Source organism: Gobio gobio (genome assembly GCF_949357685.1).
Source record: "Gobio gobio genome assembly, chromosome: 2".
NCBI lineage: Eukaryota > Metazoa > Chordata > Actinopteri > Cypriniformes > Gobionidae > Gobio > Gobio gobio.
This window is the reverse complement of record NC_137098.1, coordinates 3,090,324-3,112,461: the sequence shown is the minus strand read 5'-3', so window position 1 is coordinate 3,112,461 and position 22,138 is coordinate 3,090,324. Positions and strand designations below refer to the sequence as shown.

At 42.4% G+C, this 22,138-nt stretch overlaps 1 protein-coding gene across 1 annotated transcript in view; it reads left to right on the top strand.

The window, feature by feature from the left end:
• The window catches only part of galns (galactosamine (N-acetyl)-6-sulfatase), a 92,522-nt gene that overhangs the window by 27,995 nt on the left and 42,389 nt on the right, over window positions 1-22,138 (top strand). The window contains exons 4-9 of the mRNA XM_079806183.1: window positions 6,831-6,933; window positions 7,367-7,510; window positions 10,250-10,316; window positions 10,415-10,542; window positions 12,671-12,810; window positions 16,350-16,453. Coding sequence (XP_079662309.1) covers window positions 6,831-6,933; window positions 7,367-7,510; window positions 10,250-10,316; window positions 10,415-10,542; window positions 12,671-12,810; window positions 16,350-16,453 — 686 coding nt within the window. The remainder of the gene's footprint in view (window positions 1-6,830; window positions 6,934-7,366; window positions 7,511-10,249; window positions 10,317-10,414; window positions 10,543-12,670; window positions 12,811-16,349; window positions 16,454-22,138) is intronic.

Below are 22,138 nucleotides of genomic sequence, written 5' to 3'. Positions count from 1 at the left end.
ACTGGTGTCTCGTGGCCATGATGTTTTCTAGTTTTCACTGGCGTCTCGTCTCCATGATGTTTTCTAGTTTTCACTGGCGTCTCGTCTCCATGATGTTTTCTAGTTTTCACTGGCGTCTCGTGGCCATGATGTTTTCTAGTTTTCACTGGTGTCTCGTGGCCATGATGTTTTCTAGTTTTCACTGGCGTCTCGTCTCCATGATGTTTTCTAGTTTTCACTGGCGTCTCGTCTCCATGATGTTTTCTAGTTTTCACTGGCGTCTCGTCGCCATGATGTTTTCTAGTTTTCACTGGTGTCTCGTGGCCATGATGTTTTCTAGTTTTCACTGGCGTCTCGTCTCCATGATGTTTTCTAGTTTTCACTGGTGTCTCGTGGCCATGATGTTTTCTAGTTTTCACTGGCGTCTCGTCTCCATGATGTTTTCTAGTTTTCACTGGCGTCTCGTGGCCATGATGTTTTCTAGTTTTCACTGGCGTCTCGTCGCCATGATGTTTTCTAGTTTTCACTGGCGTCTCGTGGCCATGATGTTTTCTAGTTTTCACTGGCGTCTCGTCTCCATGATGTTTTCTGGTTTTCACTGGTGTCTCGTGGCCATGATGTTTTCTAGTTTTCACTGGCGTCTCGTCTCCATGATGTTTTCTAGTTTTCACTGGTGTCTCGTGGCCATGATGTTTTCTAGTTTTCACTGGCGTCTCGTCTCCATGATGTTTTCTAGTTTTCACTGGTGTCTCGTGGCCATGATGTTTTCTAGTGTTCACTGGCGTCTCGTCTCCATGATGTTTTCTAGTTTTCACTGGTGTCTCGTGGCCATGATGTTTTCTAGTTTTCACTGGCGTCTCGTCTCCATGATGTTTTCTAGTTTTCACTGGCGTCTCGTCTCCATGATGTTTTCTAGTTTTCACTGGTGTCTCGTGGCCATGATGTTTTCTAGTGTTCACTGGCGTCTCGTCTCCATGATGTTTTCTAGTTTTCACTGGTGTCTCGTGGCCATGATGTTTTCTAGTTTTCACTGGCGTCTCGTCTCCATGATGTTTTCTAGTTTTCACTGGCGTCTCGTCTCCATGATGTTTTCTAGTTTTCACTGGCGTCTCGTCTCCATGATGTTTTCTAGTTTTCACTGGCGTCTCGTCTCCATGATGTTTTCTAGTTTTCACTGGCGTCTCGTCTCCATGATGTTTTCTAGTTTCACTGGCGTCTCGTCTCCATGATGTTTTCTAGTTTTCACTGGCGTCTCGTCTCCATGATGTTTTCTAGTTTTCACTGGCGTCTCGTGGCCATGATGTTTTCTAGTTTTCACTGGCGTCTCGTCTCCATGATGTTTTCTAGTTTTCACTGGCGTCTCGTCTCCATGATGTTTTCTAGTTTTCACTGGCGTCTCGTCTCCATGATGTTTTCTAGTTTTCACTGGCGTCTCGTCTCCATGATGTTTTCTAGTTTTCACTGGCGTCTCGTCTCCATGATGTTTTCTAGTTTTCACTGGCGTCTCGTCTCCATGATGTTTTCTAGTTTTCACTGGCGTCTCGTGGCCATGATGTTTTCTAGTTTCACTGGCGTCTCGTGGCCATGATGTTTTCTAGTTTTCACTGGCGTCTCGTCTCCATGATGTTTTCTAGTTTCACTGGCGTCTCGTCTCCATGATGTTTTCTAGTTTTCACTGGCGTCTCGTCTCCATGATGTTTTCTAGTTTTCACTGGCGTCTCGTGGCCATGATGTTTTCTAGATTTCACTGGTGTCTCGTGGCCATGATGTTTTCTAGTTTTCACTGGCGTCTCGTCTCCATGATGTTTTCTAGTTTTCACTGGCGTCTCGTCTCCATGATGTTTTCTAGTTTTCACTGGCGTCTCGTCTCCATGATGTTTTCTAGTTTTCACTGGAGTCTCGTGGCCATGATGTTTTCTAGTTTTCACTGGCGTCTCGTCTCCATGATGTTTTCTAGTTTTCACTGGCGTCTCGTGGCCATGATGTTTTCTAGTTTTCACTGGCGTCTCGTCTCCATGATGTTTTCTAGTTTTCACTGGCGTCTCGTCTCCATGATGTTTTCTAGTTTTCACTGGCGTCTCGTCTCCATGATGTTTTCTAGTTTTCACTGGCGTCTCGTCTCCATGATGTTTTCTAGTTTTCACTGGCGTCTCGTCTCCATGATGTTTTCTAGATTTCACTGGCGTCTCGTGGCCATGATGTTTTCTAGTTTCACTGGCGTCTCGTGGCCATGATGTTTTCTAGTTTTCACTGGCGTCTCGTGGCCATGATGTTTTCTAGTTTCACTGGCGTCTCGTGGCCATGATGTTTTCTAGTTTTCACTGGCGTCTCGTCTCCATGATGTTTTCTAATTTCACTGGCGTCTCGTCTCCATGATGTTTTCTAGTTTTCACTGGCGTCTCGTCTCCATAATGTTTTCTAGTTTTCACTGGCGTCTCGTGGCCATGATGTTTTCTAGTTTTCACTGGCGTCTCGTCTCCATGATGTTTTCTAGTTTTCACTGGCGTCTCGTCTCCATGATGTTTTCTAGTTTTCACTGGCGTCTCGTCTCCATGATGTTTTCTAGTTTTCACTGGCGTCTCGTCTCCATGATGTTTTCTAGTTTTCACTGGCGTCTCGTCTCCATGATGTTTTCTAGTTTTCACTGGCGTCTCGTCTCCATGATGTTTTCTAGTTTTCACTGGCGTCTCGTCTCCATGATGTTTTCTAGTTTCACTGGCGTCTCGTCTCCATGATGTTTTCTAGTTTTCACTGGCGTCTCGTGGCCATGATGTTTTCTAGTGTTCACTGGCGTCTCGTGGCCATGATGTTTTCTAGTTTTCACTGGTGTCTCGTGGCCATGATGTTTTCTAGTTTTCACTGGCGTCTCGTGGCCATGATGTTTTCTAGTGTTCACTGGCGTCTCGTCTCCATGATGTTTTCTAGTTTCACTGGCGTCTCGTCTCCATGATGTTTTCTAGTTTTCACTGGCGTCTCGTCTCCATGATGTTTTCTAGTTTCACTGGCGTCTCGTCTCCATGATGTTTTCTAGTTTTCACTGGCGTCTCGTCTCCATGATGTTTTCTAGTTTCACTGGCGTCTCGTCTCCATGATGTTTTCTAGTTTTCACTGGCGTCTCGTGGCCATGATGTTTTCTAGTGTTCACTGGCGTCTCGTGGCCATGATGTTTTCTAGTTTTCACTGGCGTCTCGTCTCCATGATGTTTTCTAGTTTCACTGGCGTCTCGTCTCCATGATGTTTTCTAGTTTTCACTGGCGTCTCGTGGCCATGATGTTTTCTAGTGTTCACTGGCGTCTCGTCTCCATGATGTTTTCTAGTGTTCACTGGCGTCTCGTCTCCATGATGTTTTCTAGTTTCACTGGCGTCTCGTGGCCATGATGTTTTCTAGTTTTCACTGGCATCTCGTCTCCATGATGTTTTCTAGTGTTCACTGGCGTCTCGTCTCCATGATGTTTTCTAGTTTTCACTGGCGTCTCGTCTCCATGATGTTTTCTAGTGTTCACTGGCGTCTCGTCTCCATGATGTTTTCTAGTTTTCACTGGCGTTTCGTGGCCATGATGTTTTCTAGTTTTCACTGGCGTCTCGTCTCCATGATGTTTTCTAGTTTTCACTGGCGTCTCGTCTCCATGATGTTTTCTAGTTTTCACTGGCGTCTCGTCTCCATGATGTTTTCTAGTGTTCACTGGCGTCTCGTCTCCATGATGTTTTCTAGTTTTCACTGGCGTCTCGTCTCCATGATGTTTTCTAGTGTTCACTGGCGTCTCGTCTCCATGATGTTTTCTAGTTTTCACTGGCGTCTCGTGGCCATGATGTTTTCTAGTGTTCACTGGCGTCTCGTGGCCATGATGTTTTCTAGTTTTCACTGGCGTCTCGTCTCCATGATGTTTTCTAGTTTTCACTGGCGTCTCGTGGCCATGATGTTTTCTAGTTTTCACTGGCGTCTCGTCTCCATGATGTTTTCTAGTTTTCACTGGCGTCTCGTCTCCATGATGTTTTCTAGTTTTCACTGGCGTCTCGTCGCCATGATGTTTTCTAGTGTTCACTGGCGTCTCGTCTCCATGATGTTTTCTAGTTTTCACTGGCGTCTCGTCTCCATGATGTTTTCTAGTTTTCACTGGCGTCTCGTCTCCATGATGTTTTCTAGATTTCACTGGCGTCTCGTCGCCATGATGTTTTCTAGTTTTCACTGGCGTCTCGTCTCCATGATGTTTTCTAGTTTTCACTGGAGTCTCGTGGCCATGATGTTTTCTAGATTTCACTGGCGTCTCGTCTCCATGATGTTTTCTAGTTTTCACTGGTGTCTCGTGGCCATGATGTTTTCTAGTTTTCACTGGCGTCTCGTCTCCATGATGTTTTCTAGTTTTCACTGGCGTCTCGTGGCCATGATGTTTTCTAGTTTTCACTGGCGTCTCGTCTCCATGATGTTTTCTAGTTTTCACTGGTGTCTCGTGGCCATGATGTTTTCTAGTTTTCACTGGCGTCTCGTCTCCATGATGTTTTCTAGTTTTCACTGGCGTCTCGTGGCCATGATGTTTTCTAGTTTTCACTGGCGTCTCGTCTCCATGATGTTTTCTAGTTTCACTGGCGTCTCGTGGCCATGATGTTTTCTAGTTTTCACTGGCGTCTCGTCTCCATGATGTTTTCTAGTTTTCACTGGCGTCTTGGAGCGCAATAAGTGGGCGTATCGTATTCAAATAACTTGACAAGTTGACGTCATCTAGTCAGAGAAAAAGCTTCGGTCTTCTAACGATTCTTAAAAATGACTCAGAGTCGACTCTTACTTTTGAAAGAAAATAACTATATATATGGTGCACTGTCATATTTCAAGCTATCACAGGATGTTTTTGTTCACTTAGATCTATGTTACACACTACATGAAAGGTAAATTTCAAAATTCCATGATAGGTGCTCTTTAATGTTTTGTACGATGCTTGGCAAGGTTTGATGGTTCTTCAGCTTTATAAGCAAAGTAATGCCACATTTCACATCTACTTTCATTAGTTTTGTGCGTGTTGAGTCGGATTCAACTGCTGTATTCATTTTGTTCTGTTGCCACATTTGCCGGTTTCGCGTCAGTTTGGTTAGCGCACTGAACTCCGGAACAGCAGCATATACCGAAATGAGCAAAATCATGATATCGTACCGTTTTAAATAAAATATATACTGGTATTTTCCCAGTACCGGTATACCGCGCATCCCTAGTGTATATATACAGCACAAATTGAGTAAAGAGCGATTTTTACAACTCACCAGATTGTCCGACCTCCTCACTCACTTTCTTCCAAGCAAGATCCTTTTTATTTCTGTTTCTATAAAGTATGAAGATGTATCGTACAGCTCCACGTATCTACATGTGATTTTGTCCTCTACTAGAGCAAGCTCCTGATTGGTTAACATGTCGCGAATATCCGCCAAAGTTCAGATTTTTCAATTCACGTGTTACGCGCGTCAAACGCCCGAAACGCTCAATTTGCGCGAATTGCGTCATTCGTGCCGTCTCATTAGTGCGAATCGCGCCGCCGAATGTCTATTCGCGTCTTTGCATTGACTTAACATGTAAATCACTCGCGCTTAACACTTCGTAATTTACGTCACTTTGTAATTTAATCTAGTCCAACCAGGCATCAGTGTGCGGGGTTAGTGTAAATAGCCTCGATCAATAAGGTGGACTATTTGCACTTAGTGTTATATATATAGTGCACTACTATTATAAAACAAACACGCACGCCCAGCCCAGCTGAGAAAAAGTAACGTAACGCATTACTTTCTATAAATAGTAATGGTCAGGGGCGTAAATTTTATCTAACAGTTGGGGGGGACAATAAACATGAAATTTCTCAAGAGCAATTTTTGAAGGGACACAAATAATCCAGCCAAAATCTTAAAAAAAAAACCTTTTCTCTGTCATTTTATCTGACCAACAACACAAAGTGATAGTTGTTTAAATACGATTAAGGTTCACCACGCAGTCATATTATAATTATTAAATTATCTTGCATCCTCCACATAGTATTTTATACTATGATATTCAGATATTTAGATATTCAACTGCAGCAAGACCTCTGATCTGCCACTTATTATCATATTGAGCAAAACCCTACACACATCTGACAGAACGGCCGTGCTGATAAAATGATTTTATTACTATAAAAATGAAAACGACGGCGACGGTGGGCAAGTGATGTTAACAGTGTTTTGCCTAATCGGTATTAAAGAGAAAAGAATCACTTCATCTGATGTTTAAAGTGAATAAAATAGCCTTGACAGCTACTTACAGGTGTTTCACAACTGCTGTCTGAAGAGCTTTATTCGTTTTAACTCCTACGGTGGCCGATTTAGTCCAAGATTAACATGGCTTCCAGTTCGACCTCGTCCACATTCGTCACGGTGCCATCGAGTGTTAAAACACCAAAGGCGAAGCTTGAATTTACGGGTATGTCCCTCTTTGGCTAATGTACTTTCAAGATGGAGGAGCAACATGGCGACCCGCATTCGAACCCTCACCCGTATGTATTTACAATGGCATATTATAAACTTACGAGAATACTTTATTACTTGAAAGAAGTAAATATACATTAATGAGCACATATATTTGTTAAAGAACTAAGTGTTTTTAGCTAAGAATAAACTAAAAAAGTTACACAGTGTAGCTTTAAAACAGATTTTTTTTGTCCCGTTTGTATTTGTATTGTTTTACTACTTACACATTTATTTTAAGTATATATTGTTATATTATTTACAATACTCAGCATGGGTTTTAAGGGGGGACAGCCCTCAGATTGGGAGATTTTAGGGAGTAATGCAATATTGTAACTCTCCCTGACACATATGATGGATTCTCTCTCCCACAGCATACACACCTCAGGAGATCGTGGGCGGGATATCTCAGGACGAGATCCTGCTTCCAGAACTGCTGAAAAAGAAAGGCTATGTCAGCAAGATCGTCGGCAAGTGGTGAGATTCCCTTCAGCTCCTCTCATGACCAGATGTCTTCCTCTGAGTGATCACATGGGCTATAAGAGAATATAAATATATATATAGATACATGGAGGCCCCATCTCGCAACTTACAGGACTTAAAGGATCTGCTGCTAACATCTTGGTGTCAGATCCCACAGCACACCTTCAGGGGTCTAGAGGAGTCCATGCCTCGACGGGTCAGCAAAAGGGGGACTAGGATTAGGAATATTAGGCCATAATGTTATCGGTGTATATATATGTGCACTGCTTGTGTACCAATTAGAGCAAATATGCGTTGCAAGTATATTTAAGTTAAATTTGTAGGTATTAATGTTAGCAATTGATCGTTTTTAATCATTTTATGGATGAAATTCCTTGCCTTTTGAACATACCTGGTCTTTGTATTTCCTCTTTATCTCCTAACTCAGGCACCTCGGGCACAGAACTCAACACTTGCCTCTGAAGCACGGCTTTGACGAATGGTTTGGTGCCCCGAACTGCCATTTCGGCCCCTACAACGACAGCTTCCGTCCCAATATACCCGTCTACAACAACTCTGAAATGAAGGGAAGGTGAGGTACACACATAATGCTTGAGAACACCTCAGAAACATGCAGTAAACATGCAGTACACATGCAGTAAACATGCAGGACACATGCAGTACACATGCAGTAAACATGCAGTACACATGCAGTACACATGCAGTAAACATGCAGTACACATGCAGTACACATGCAGTACACATGCGGTAAACAAGTGGTACACAAGCGGTACACATGCGGTACACATGCAGTACACATGCAGTAAACATGCAGTAAACATACGATACACATGCGGTACACATGCGGTAAACATGCAGTACACATGCAGTAAACATACGGTACACATGCGGTACACATGCAGTACACATGCAGTACACATGCAGTAAACATGCAGTAAACATACGATACACATGCGGTACACATGCAGTACACATGCGGTAAACATGCAGTACACATGCAGTAAACATACGGTACACATGCGGTACACATGCAGTACACATGCGGTAAACATACTGTACACATGCAGTAAACACGCAGTACACATGCAGTACACATGCAGTACACATGCAGTACACATGCAGTAAACATGCAGTAAACATGCAGTAATAATGTAGTAAACATGCAGTAAACATGCAGTAAACATGCAGTACACATGCAGTAAACATGCAGTACACATGCAGTAAACATGCAGTACACATGCAGTAAACATGCAGTACACATGCAGTAAACATGCAGTAAACATGCAGTAAACATGCAGTAAACATGCAGTACACATGCAGCAAACATGCAGTACACATGCAGTACACATGCAGTACACATGCAGTACACATGCAGTAAACATGCAGTAAACATGCAGTACACATGCAGTACACATGCAGTAAACATGCAGTACATATGCAGTACACATGCAGTACACATGCAGTACACATGCAGTACACATGCAGTAAACATGCAGTACACATGCAGTACACATGCAGTACACATGCAGCAAACATGCAGTACACATGCAGTACACATGCAGTACACATGCAGTAAACATGCAGTACACATGCAGTACACATGCAGTAAACATGCAGTAAACATGCAGTACACATGCAGTACACATGCAGTACACATGCAGTACACATGCAGTAAACATGCAGTACACATGCAGTACACATGCAGTAAACATGCAGTACACATGCAGTAAACATGCAGTACACATGCAGTACACATGCAGTAAACATGCAGTACATATGCAGTACACATGCAGTACACATGCAGTACACATGCAGTACACATGCAGTACACATGCAGTAAACATGCAGTAAACATGCAGTACACATGCAGCAAACATGCAGCAAACATGCAGTACACATGCAGTACACATGCAGTAAACATGCAGTACACATGCAGTAAACATGCAGTACACATGCAGTACACATGCAGTAAACATGCAGTAAACATGCAGTACACATGCAGTAAACATGCAGTACACATGCAGTACACATGCAGTACACATGCAGTACACATGCAGTACACATGCAGTAAACATGCAGTAAACATGCAGTACACATGCAGTAAACATACGGTACACATGCAGTACACATGCAGTACACATGCAGTACACATGCAGTAAACATGCAGTAAACATACGATACACATGCGGTACACATGCAGTACACATGCGGTAAACATGCAGTACACATGCAGTAAACATACGGTACACATGCGGTACACATGCAGTACACATGCGGTAAACATACTGTACACATGCAGTAAACACGCAGTACACATGCAGTACACATGCAGTACACATGCAGTAAACATGCAGTAAACATGCAGTAATAATGTAGTAAACATGCAGTAAACATGCAGTAAACATGCAGTACACATGCAGTAAACATGCAGTACACATGCAGTAAACATGCAGTACACATGCAGTACACATGCAGTAAACATGCAGTAAACATGCAGTAAACATGCAGTAAACATGCAGTACACATGCAGTACACATGCAGTAAACATGCAGTAAACATGCAGTAAACATGCACTACACATGCAGTAAACATGCAGTACACATGCAGTAAACATGCAGTACACATGCAGTACACATGCAGTAAACATGCAGTACACATGCAGTACACATGCAGTACACATGCAGTAAACATGCAGTAAACATGCAGTACACATGCAGTACACATGCAGTACACATGCAGTACACATGCAGTAAACAAGCAGTAAATATGCATTACTTTGCAAAACCCAGCCTGTGGCTCTGTCGTTTTTCAAAGTAGCCCAACTGTATGAGAAATCACTCAAACATTCTTCAGAAAGTGTAAAAAATTACGTTTGTTAGGTGAGGAGATTTTCTCTTTTCCTCTTTATTGCACCATCTGCAGTGCAGTGTCTAATTTTCAGCCTATTTGTTTCCAGCCTTAATGTTTGTGCATTCTGGGTCATTGGCTCTGGCGCTAGGGCTAGTTTTGTGCTTCGCAGTGGAGTTAATCAGACAAACACACGCGTGTACACCCGAGAGATGGCAGGTTGTGTTAGCGTGTGTGTGTTAGGACACCTGGAACAGCCGGAGCATAAGAGAGTCCACGCCTCAGCTCCTTCTCACAACGCGTGTGTGTGTCTTCTGAGACACAATCTCGCACATTTCCCTCTTCAAACTCACGGCGTAATCACACCCTTGGTTTGGGAAGCTTGTCATTTGGAACCAGAACTCATATGGCGCTGGTCTCATTAGATCTGCAGAGAGTTGAGATGATCTGTGTGTTTTTGCAGGTATTACGAAGAGTTTGAGATTAATGTGAAAACGGGGGAATCCAACCTCACCCAAATCTATCTGGAGGTGAGTTTTCCTGTTCATTGGCTTGATTAATGTTTATTTGTGTGGATCAGTCATGGACAGATGCACTATGGGATGGTTCTGATTCTATCTGTCTCCAGGAAGGCTTGGACTTTATCTCTCGGCAAGCCACGGCTCAGCGGCCCTTCTTCCTCTACTGGGCTCCAGATGCCACGCACGCGCCGGTCTACGCCTCACAACACTTCCTGGGAAAGAGTCGGAGGGGCCGGTGTGTGTTTAACAGCGTTAATTATTCTTCAAATAATATGACTTGGGGAGAAAAGTGTACTATTACTTTACACTTCTGGTCAAAAGTTTGGGATGATTTATGTTTTGTAATGAACATAATCATTTGTATTTTCTGATTTCACTTCTAATCTAGATGCTACGGATTTATCGGCCAATACATCGGTTATCGGCTTTTTAAATATATAGGATAATCGGTATCCATAATTCCATATCAATGCATCCCTACTGTAGAGTTTGTAAAATTGGCCGTTATGTCACTTAACGGCATATTGTGTTACTCCCTAAAAAAGTGTCTAATTGCATTATTTAGTTACTTTTTATGGAAAGTAATGAGTTGGATTACTTTTACATTACCGTTACGTTACTTTTCCTTTACTTTTCCATTACCATTGCATTACTTTTGCATTACTTTTACGTTACTTTTGCGTTACTTTTACATTACTTTTGCGTTACTTTTACATTACGTTGGATTACTTTTGCATTACTTTTGCATTTCTTTTACATTACGTTGCATTACTTTTGTGTTACTTTTACATTACGTTGGATTACTTTTGCATTACTTTTGCGTTACTTTTACATTACCGTTGCATTACTTTTGCGTTACTTTTGCTTTACTTTTACATTACCGTTGCATTACTTTTGCGTTACTTTTACATTACCGTTGCAATACTTTTGCATTACTTTTACATTACTTTTGCGTTACTTTTACATTACGTTGGATTACTTTTGCATTACTTTTACATTACTTTTGCGTTACTTTTACGTTACCGTTGCATTACTTTTGCGTTACTTTTGCTTTACTTTTACATTACTTTTGCGTTACTTTTACATTACGTTGGATTACTTTTGCATTACTTTTACATTACTTTTGCGTTACTTTTACGTTACTGTTGCATTACTTTTGCGTTACTTTTGCTTTACTTTTACATTACTTTTGCGTTATTTTTACGTTACCGTTGCATTACTTTTGCGTTACTTTTGCTTTACTTTTACATTACCGTTGCATTACTTTTGCATTACTTTTACATTACTTTTGCGTTATTTTTACATTATGTTGGATTACTTTTGCGTTTCTTTTACATTAACGTTGTATTACTTTTGCATTACTTTTGCGTTACATTTGCATTACTTTTACATTACCGTTGCGTTACTTTTGCATTACTTTTACATTACTATTGTGTTACTTTTACATTACTTCTGCGTTACTTTTGCATTACTTTTACATTACCATTGCGTTACTTTTACATTACCGTTGCGTTACTTTTACATTACCGTTGCGCTACTTTTACATTACCGTTGCGTTACTTTTACATTACCGTTGCATTACTTTTGCGTTACTTTTACCTTACCGTGTAGTTTCAGTTGTTCCTATAGTTTTTCGTAAATTAAAAAAAAAATTATTATGAAATCTTTGGTGAATTGTGATTTGTTCTCAAAATCGTTCGCAAATTTGTGAGCCTCCTGATTTCTCTAAACATGAGCTTTCAGTCAATAAATAAGAAAACGATGTAACTTGCGTTACTTAGTTGAAAAAGTAACAGTGGTCATTTACATATAGTCAACAAATAATTTTGGCCAGAGTGGCTAGTAACTTTGTAAAACCAGTGACTGGCGAGCAAAAAAGTTAAGGTCAAGCCCTGCTGATAATGCTAGTTTTGGCCAAAAACTCTGCTTCTGTGCATTCCTGTTTTGTATTATAGAAATGTTTGGTTAATGCGATGCTCTGAGGCGTGAATGAGGGCCGGGGGCTTCATTGGTAGTCTCACCTGAAGCTGTTTAGTATTCCGCCCAGGGCTTTGCAATACTGGGGCTTCAGTAAGCATACGTTTCCTCAGAATGCTAAATGAGGTTTGTGTTGACAGAGGAATGGATCAAGGCTGAGGGGTATTAGCCAGGTGGAGGGATTCAGCCTGACACGCCACATCTTAAAGTTTTATAACCAGCGCACATCTCTCCCAGACATCTACCTTCCTCCATATATCACATCCGTCTGTCACAGGACAGGTTTCAAACATGGGCTAATTCGACAGAATTTGTTATGCTCTCTGAGTAACTGAAGCTTATGTCATTTGTAATGGTTTGATGGAGGTGTGTGGTGTGTGTTGTAGTTATGGCGATGCCGTGATGGAGCTGGATCACAGCATTGGACAGATTCTGGCTCGTTTGGTCAGTCTGGGCGTCCAAAACAACACACTGGTGTTCTTCACCTCGGATAATGGGGCGGCAGTGATGTCCGGACCGCAACAAAGTGGGTTTTTTACATCTTTTTATTTAGTAAGGGAATTGAATCAAATCAGTGGTGATGCATGAGGATGCTGAAACTTTCAAATTATGCTTCTCGAATATGAATAAAGCTGTTTGGGAATGTAAAAGATCTGCATCAAAGTGCAAAGTTATTGTCGTCTTAAGGAAAAATCGAGTCGTCAGTAATTCCAGTCTCACTTCCTGTTACAAACCTAACAAATTTGCATAATGCCTGAAAGCGATGACTTCTCTGAGGCGTCTGTGGAGTTTCTGCTCGAGGGCGCCCTCTGGCTTCCAGTTTGAATTAAACTTTTTGGGTAGAAAATAAGAAAAATAATACTTCTAAATAAATGTATATGACAATCCATATGTTTTTCTTCAATGTACAGGAGTTTTAATCCCCACAGTGGATGCATAAGAGGTGCATATTTCATATAAAAAACATAGACTTTAAGAAATTGATATCACTGATAAAAGGCACAGATTTTAATAATAATATATATAAATTTTTTACAAAAAATCTTTAGACCTTTTTAATGATTTTTAGTCATTGGCTGTCTGCATGCTAACAGGTAACCCATAATTTTTTTTGTAAAATGAGTTTTCTGTAAAATATAATTATTGTTATTATACTGTTATATTTATTCTAGGGCTGTCAAAAGATTAATCGTATATATTTAAGAAATATTTGCATGTATATACATTTATATAATTTATAATATATATAAATATAAATGTTTTATATATAAAAATAATATTTTTTTCTTAAATATATACATGCTTGTGTGTGTATTTATATATAAATAATAATTAACAGAGTACACACACATATATTATGTAAACACAAACTTTTATTTTGGATGCGATTAATCACGATTAATCTTTTGACAGCCCTAATTTATTCTTAAATGCTATTTTACATTTTTAATAATGAAAATGTTATTGCAATAGTAATATTTCTTATTTTTATTTAGCAATAATAATAATTATCATTTTTAGCCATATTAATATATAAACACAATGTTATATACACACCCTTTTCATTTGTAAAAATAAAATAAAAATAATAAATCGCATTTTAAATCACAATCGCAATTTTTAACCAGAATAATCGCAATTAGATGTCTTCCCCAAATCGTGCAGCCCTAGTAAGTGCATAGTAGTTAAGGCCACCTAATATAAAGTGTGACCCTTGCGTTACTTATTTGAAAAAGTAAGTAATGCGTTACTTTACTTGTTACTTGAAAAAGTAATCTGATTACATAACTTAAGTTACTTGTAATGCATTTCCCCCAACACTGATCATTACTGCTCGTATCTCTGTGCATCAAGATCCAGAGCTGAAATTCAGATTTGCTAATGGGCATTTGGTTTCTGACACGTGCTGTAAGCGTTCGACCAATCACAACAGAGTGGGCCGTCTGACCAATCAGAGCAGAGCAGCTCTCCGAAAGGCGGGGTTTAGAGAGACTGAATGTTCGTACGAACCGTTTCAGACTCTGTGAGACATGAGCGGATGCTGCAATGTATATTATATGCCCAAAACTAAATTAGGAACCTTTAAAATAGCATAATGTGATTAATTTAACCTGGGGTACTTCGGGTAATAGGGAAATATGAGACGGGTGAAACTGTAACAGAGAAATGTGAAAATATGTAAATAAAATCAATGAATCAAATAAAACAATGGGTAACAAAATGTTTTCCATTTGTTCTCTTTCTAATGCAATGTTCAGGTTTGACTGTATTATAAAATTACCATTTAATATATAATAGCAGATTCTCAAAAGACTATTTTTGGCAAGTTTTTTTGTTTGTTTGTTTGGTTTAAATGGTAATTTGAAGTGCCAGTTTTACTTTATAATACAGTCAAACCTGAACATTGCATTAGAAAGAGAACAAGTGGAAAGCATTTTGTTACCCATTGTTTTATTTGATTCATTGATTTTATTTCACATATTTTCACATTTCTCTGTTACAGTTTCACCAGTCTTTTATTTCCCTATGTGTGTGTGTGTGTGTGTGTGTTTGTGTGTGTGTGTGTGTGTGTGTGTGTGTGTGTGTCTATTTTGCAACCTTGATGGCTTACAGTCTCATGCTTTCATTGCTGTGCGCTTTATTTCTTACAATGATGAACAATTGCTTTTATTTCACACATTTCCCAAAATTAGCTTTTGGAATGACACGCGTTAATTTGTGTGTGTTTGTGTGTGTTTTTGTGTGTATAAGTGTGTGTGTGAGGTTTTTTTTGTCTGTTTTGCACTCTTGATGTTTTAGAGATCTTCACTGTGGAGTCCTTTTTTCTGCATCCTGGCTGATTTGTAGATTGTATGCACAAAAAAACTCTGTATTTTAATATTTTTGCCAATTTCCCATTCATTTCCTATGAAGGTCATTTTTGACCCGAAGGTCCTGAGTGTGACTATTTTTTTACGACCACTTAGACTTTTCAAATCCTGTCCCCAATTTTTTTGGGGGGTGTCCATATACCAAGTACCAATAAAGTTTTGGACCATTCCGATGAAGCTACGATTTTTTTTATTTTTTATTATAAAACGCTTCGGGTCATTTTTGACCCGAAGTACCCCAGAGGGTAAACCAACCAAACAAACAAAAAACTTGACAAAAATAGTCTTTGAGAATCTGTTAGTATATATTAAAATTAACAACCTGAAAAAAAAATTGTGCAAAAATCACTAGAATTCACACGCCTTTCTACAGAGAGCTGTAAATCCACTATAGAGGTAAAAATGTACTATTGCGTGATAAAAATGCTCAATGTGTCCACCGGATGGCTTCTCATTAAAAACATTGCTTTCATGAGGCCTAGGCTTGACTCTAAAATGAAATACAGCTTTAATAACAATAAAAAAAAAATTATATATACATTTTTTTATTATATTCAATGGGAAAAAATGGGTCATAATTATTGCATAAATATTCATTATAAATCATAAAATTATCTCAAAAGAAAAAAAAATTATTGAACAACAAACAACAATATATTTAATTGATTTTACCCTGGGTCATTTTTGACCCGAAAGTCCTGAGTGTGACCCATAAATGAAGTACCCCAGAGGGTTAAACCAGTTCACACCAGTTCTAATTCTTTCATTCTACTAATAATAATGCCATTAGTTAGCTACTCTCCAATACTGCTAGGTTTGTTTATTCCGATGCATTTTATCGGAGGCTGAGGTTAATCTGTCTTCCACTAAACACAGTCCTGAATCAAAGCTATTTTTTCATTACTGGTCTCTGTGCACAGTTGCCCGTGGGCGTTTTTAACATTGCATTGTGTCTTGTTCTATAAGCGTCACATTTTCAAGACAAGTTATGTCAAGCTTTAAAACGTATCACAAGACCCTTGCCTTCTGTTCTATCTTCAGCTCTCTCAACTCATCTTTCATGCATGCTCCCAATACACCTATTCAATTACTTTGTGTCATGGGTCTCTTTTGTAAAGAGGGTTTGTCAGAGATGATTTGCTCCGCAGCCGAGGCTTCGAGTCTGTGATTCTGTCCTGTCTGTCGTCATCCTCAGGCGGAAGCAATGGCCCGTTTCTCTGTGGGAAGGAGACCACATTTGAAGGAGGGATGAGGGAACCAGCCATCGCCTGGTGGCCTGGACGGATCCCTGCTGGCACGGTGAGAATGAGCCCAAGCTGCTTCACTCAAAAGCCACAATTCGCTGTATTCCCTTCAAAACACACCGCACACATTCCTATCTGTTCAGAGCTTTCTTTAGTGTGGAAATGCCTTTAAACATCAAACATGTTCAGATTTTGTCTTTGTGATTCTATTTTTAGTGAGGATGGACAACTTACTTACAATTTTCCAGCTACAACACATTAAAGATCTCAAATATTTCAGTACTACTAGTCTGCCCACTTTATATTAGGTGGCCTTAACTAATATGTACTAACATTTTAAGTAATAATTTGAAACAATGCACTTATTGTGTACATACATGTCTTTACATTGTACTTACATTTAAAAAAAATACCTGCATGTAATTACGTCTGTAATTAATTTCTGTAGTTATTTGTAATTATACAGTTGACACTTCCCTTACACCAAACCCTACCCTTAAACTTACCCACACCACCACACCTGTCCCTAACCCTACCCTTAAACTTACCCACACCACCACACCTGTCCCTAACCCTACCCTTAAACTGACCCATACCACCACACCTGTCCCTAACCCTACCCTTAAACTTACCCACACCACCACACCTGTCCCTAACCCTACCCTTAAACTGACCCACACCACCACACCTGTCCCTAACCCTACCCTTAAACTTACCCACACCACCACACCTGTCCCTAACCCTACCCTTAAACTTACCCACACCACCACACCTGTCCCTAACCCTACCCTTAAACTTACCCATACCACCACACCTGTCCCTAACTCTACCCTTAAACTTACCCACACCACCACACCTGTCCCTAACCCTACCCTTAAACTTACCCACACCTGTCCCTAACCCTACCCTTAAACTTACACACCTGTCCCTAACCCTACCCTTAAACTTACCCTCACTTGTCCCTAACCCTACCCTTAAACTTACCCACACCTGTCCCTAACTCTACCCTTAAACTTACCCACACCACCACACCTGTCCCTAACTCTACCCTTAAACTTACCCACACCACCACACCTGTCCCTAACCCTACCCTTAAACTTACCCATACCACCACACCTGTCCCTAACTCTACCCTTAAACTTACCCACACCACCACACCTGTCCCTAACCCTACCCTTAAACTTACCCACACCACCACACCTGTCCCTAACCCTACCCTTAAACTTACACACCTGTCCCTAACCCTACCCTTAAACTTACCCTCACTTGTCCCTAACCCTACCCTTAAACTTACCCACACCTGTCCCTAACTCTACCCTTAAACTTACCCATAACACCACACCTGTCCCTAACCCTACCCTTAAACTTACCCACACCACCACACCTGTCCCTAACTCTACCCTTAAACTGACCCATACCACCACACCTGTCCCTAACTCTACCCTTAAACTTACCCACACCTGTCCCTAACCCTACCCTTAAACTTACCCATACCACCACACCTGTCCCTAACTCTACCCTTAAACTGACCCATACCACCACACCTGTCCCTAACTCTACCCTTAAACTTACCCACACCTGTCCCTAACCCTACCCTTAAACTTACCCACACCACCACACCTGTCCCTAACTCTACCCTTAAACTGACCCATACCACCACACCTGTCCCTAACTCTACCCTTAAACTTACCCACACCACCACACCTGTCCCTAACCCTACCCTTAAACTTACCCATACCACCACACCTGTCCCTAACTCTACCCTTAAACTGACCCACACCACCACACCTGTCCCTAACCCTACCCTTAAACTTACCCACACCACCACACCTGTCCCTAACCCTACCCTTAAACTGACCCATACCACCACACCTGTCCCTAACTCTACCCTTAAACTTACCCACACCTGTCCCTAACCCTACCCTTAAACTTACCCACACCACCACACCTGTCCCTAACCCTACCCTTAAACTTACCCATACCACCACACCTGTCCCTAACTCTACCCTTAAACTGACCCACACCACCACACCTGTCCCTAACCCTACCCTTAAACTTACCCACACCACCACACCTGTCCCTAACTCTACCCTTAAACTGACCCATACCACCACACCTGTCCCTAACTCTACCCTTAAACTTACCCACACCTGTCCCTAACCCTACCCTTAAACTTACCCACACCACCACACCTGTCCCTAACTCTACCCTTAAACTGACCCATACCACCACACCTGTCCCTAACTCTACCCTTAAACTTACCCACACCACCACACCTGTCCCTAACCCTACCCTTAAACTTACCCATACCACCACACCTGTCCCTAACCCTACCCTTAAACTTACCCATACCACCACACCTGTCCCTAACTCTACCCTTAAACTGACCCATACCACCACACCTGTCCCTAACTCTACCCTTAAACTTACCCACACCTGTCCCTAACCCTACCCTTAAACTTACCCACACCACCACACCTGTCTCTAACTCTACCCTTAAACTGACCCATACCACCACACCTGTCCCTAACTCTACCCTTAAACTTACCCACACCTGTCCCTAACCCTACCCTTAAACTTACCCACACCACCACACCTGTCCCTAACTCTACCCTTAAACTTACCCACACCACCACACCTGTCCCTAACCCTACCCTTAAACTTACCCACACCACCACACCTGTCCCTAACTCTACCCTTAAACTGACCCATACCACCACACCTGTCCCTAACTCTACCCTTAAACTTACCCACACCTGTCCCTAACCCTACCCTTAAACTTACCCACACCACCACACCTGTCCCTAACTCTACCCTTAAACTTACCCACACCACCACACCTGTCCCTAACCCTACCCTTAAACTTACCCACACCACCACACCTGTCCCTAACTCTACCCTTAAACTGACCCATACCACCACACCTGTCCCTAACTCTACCCTTAAACTTACCCACACCTGTCCCTAACCCTACCCTTAAACTTACCCACACCACCACACCTGTCCCTAACTCTACCCTTAAACTGACCCATACCGCCACACCTGTCCCTAACTCTACCCTTAAACTTACCCACACCTGTCCCTAACCCTACCCTTAAACTTACCCACACCACCACACCTGTCCCTAACTCTACCCTTAAACTTACCCATAACACCACACCTGTCCCTAACCCTACCCTTAAACTTACCCACACCACCACACCTGTCCCTAACTCTACCCTTAAACTGACCCATACCACCACACCTGTCCCTAACTCTACCCTTAAACTTACCCACACCTGTCCCTAACCCTACCCTTAAACTTACCCATACCACCACACCTGTCCCTAACTCTACCCTTAAACTTACCCACACCACCACACCTGTCCCTAACCCTACCCTTAAACTTACCCATACCACCACACCTGTCCCTAACTCTACCCTTAAACTTACCCACACCACCACACCTGTCCCTAACCCTACCCTTAAACTGACCCACACCACCACACCTGTCCCTAACCCTACCCTTAAACTTACCCACACCACCACACCTGTCCCTAACCCTACCCTTAAACTTACCCATACCCCCACACCTGTCCCTAACCCTACCCTTAAACTGACCCACACCACCACACCTGTCCCTAACCCTACCCTTAAACTTACCCATACCACCACACCTGTCCCTAACTCTACCCTTAAACTTACCCACACCACCACACCTGTCCCTAACCCTACCCTTAAACTTACCCACACCACCACACCTGTCCCTAACCCTACCCTTAAACTTACCCACACCACCACACCTGTCCCTAACCCTACCCTTAAACTTACCCACACCACCACACCTGTCCCTAACCCTACCCTTAAACTTACCCACACCACCACACCTGTCCCTAACCCTACCCTTAAACTTACCCACACCACCACACCTGTTCCTAACCCTACCCTTAAACTTACCCACACCACCCACACCTGTCCCTAACCCTACCCTTAAACTTACCCATACCACCACACCTGTCCCTAACCCTACCCTTAAACTTACCCATACCACCACACCTGTCCCTAACCCTACCCTTAAACTTACCCATACCACCACACCTGTCCCTAACTCTACCCTTAAACTTACCCACACCCCCACACCTGTCCCTAACCCTACCCTTAAACTTACCCACACCACCACACCTGTCCCTAACTCTACCCTTAAACTTACCCACACCACCACACCTGTCCCTAACCCTACCCTTAAACTTACCCACACCACCACACCTGTCCCTAACCCTACCCTTAAACTTACCCATACCACCACACCTGTCCCTAACTCTACCCTTAAACTTACCCACACCACCACACCTGTCCCTAACCCTACCCTTAAACTTACCCACACCACCACACCTGTCCCTAACCCTACCCTTAAACTTACCCATACCACCACACCTGTCCCTAACTCTACCCTTAAACTTACCCACACCCCCACACCTGTCCCTAACCCTACCCTTAAACTTACCCACACCACCACACCTGTCCCTAACCCTACCCTTAAACTTACCCACACCACCCACACCTGTCCCTAACCCTACCCTTAAACTTACCCATACCACCACACCTGTCCCTAACCCTACCCTTAAACTTACCCATACCACCACACCTGTCCCTAACCCTACCCTTAAACTTACCCATACCACCACACCTGTCCCTAACTCTACCCTTAAACTTACCCACACCCCCACACCTGTCCCTAACCCTACCCTTAAACTTACCCACACCACCACACCTGTCCCTAACTCTACCCTTAAACTTACCCACACCACCACACCTGTCCCTAACCCTACCCTTAAACTTACCCACACCACCACACCTGTCCCTAACCCTACCCTTAAACTTACCCACACCACCACACCTGTCCCTAACTCTACCCTTAAACTTACCCACACCACCACACCTGTCCCTAACCCTACCCTTAAACTTACCCACACCACCACACCTGTCCCTAACCCTACCCTTAAACTTACCCATACCACCACACCTGTCCCTAACCCTACCCTTAAACTTACCCATACCACCACACCTGTCCCTAACTCTACCCTTAAACTTACCCACACCACCACACCTGTCCCTAACCCTACCCTTAAACTTACCCATACCACCACACCTGTCCCTAACCCTACCCTTAAACTTACCCACACCACCACACCTGTCCCTAACCCTACCCTTAAACTTACCCATACCACCACACCTGTCCCTAACTCTACCCTTAAACTTACCCACACCCCCACACCTGTCCCTAACCCTACCCTTAAACTTACCCACACCACCACACCTGTCCCTAACCCTACCCTTAAACTTACCCATACCACCACACCTGTCCCTAACTCTACCCTTAAACTTACCCACACCACCACACCTGTCCCTAACTCTACCCTTAAACTTACCCACACCCCCGCACCTGTCCCTAACCCTACCCTTAAACTTACCCACACCACCACACCTGTCCCTAACCCTACCCTTAAACTTACCCATACCACCACACCTGTCCCTAACCCTACCCTTAAACTTACCCATACCACCACACCTGTCCCTAACCCTACCCTTAAACTTACCCACACCACCACACCTGTCCCTAACCCTACCCTTAAACTTACCCATACCACCACACCTGTCCCTAACCCTACCCTTAAACTTACACACCTGTCCCTAACCCTACCCTTAAACTGACCCACACCACCACACCTGTCCCTAACTCTACCCTTAAACTTACCCACAC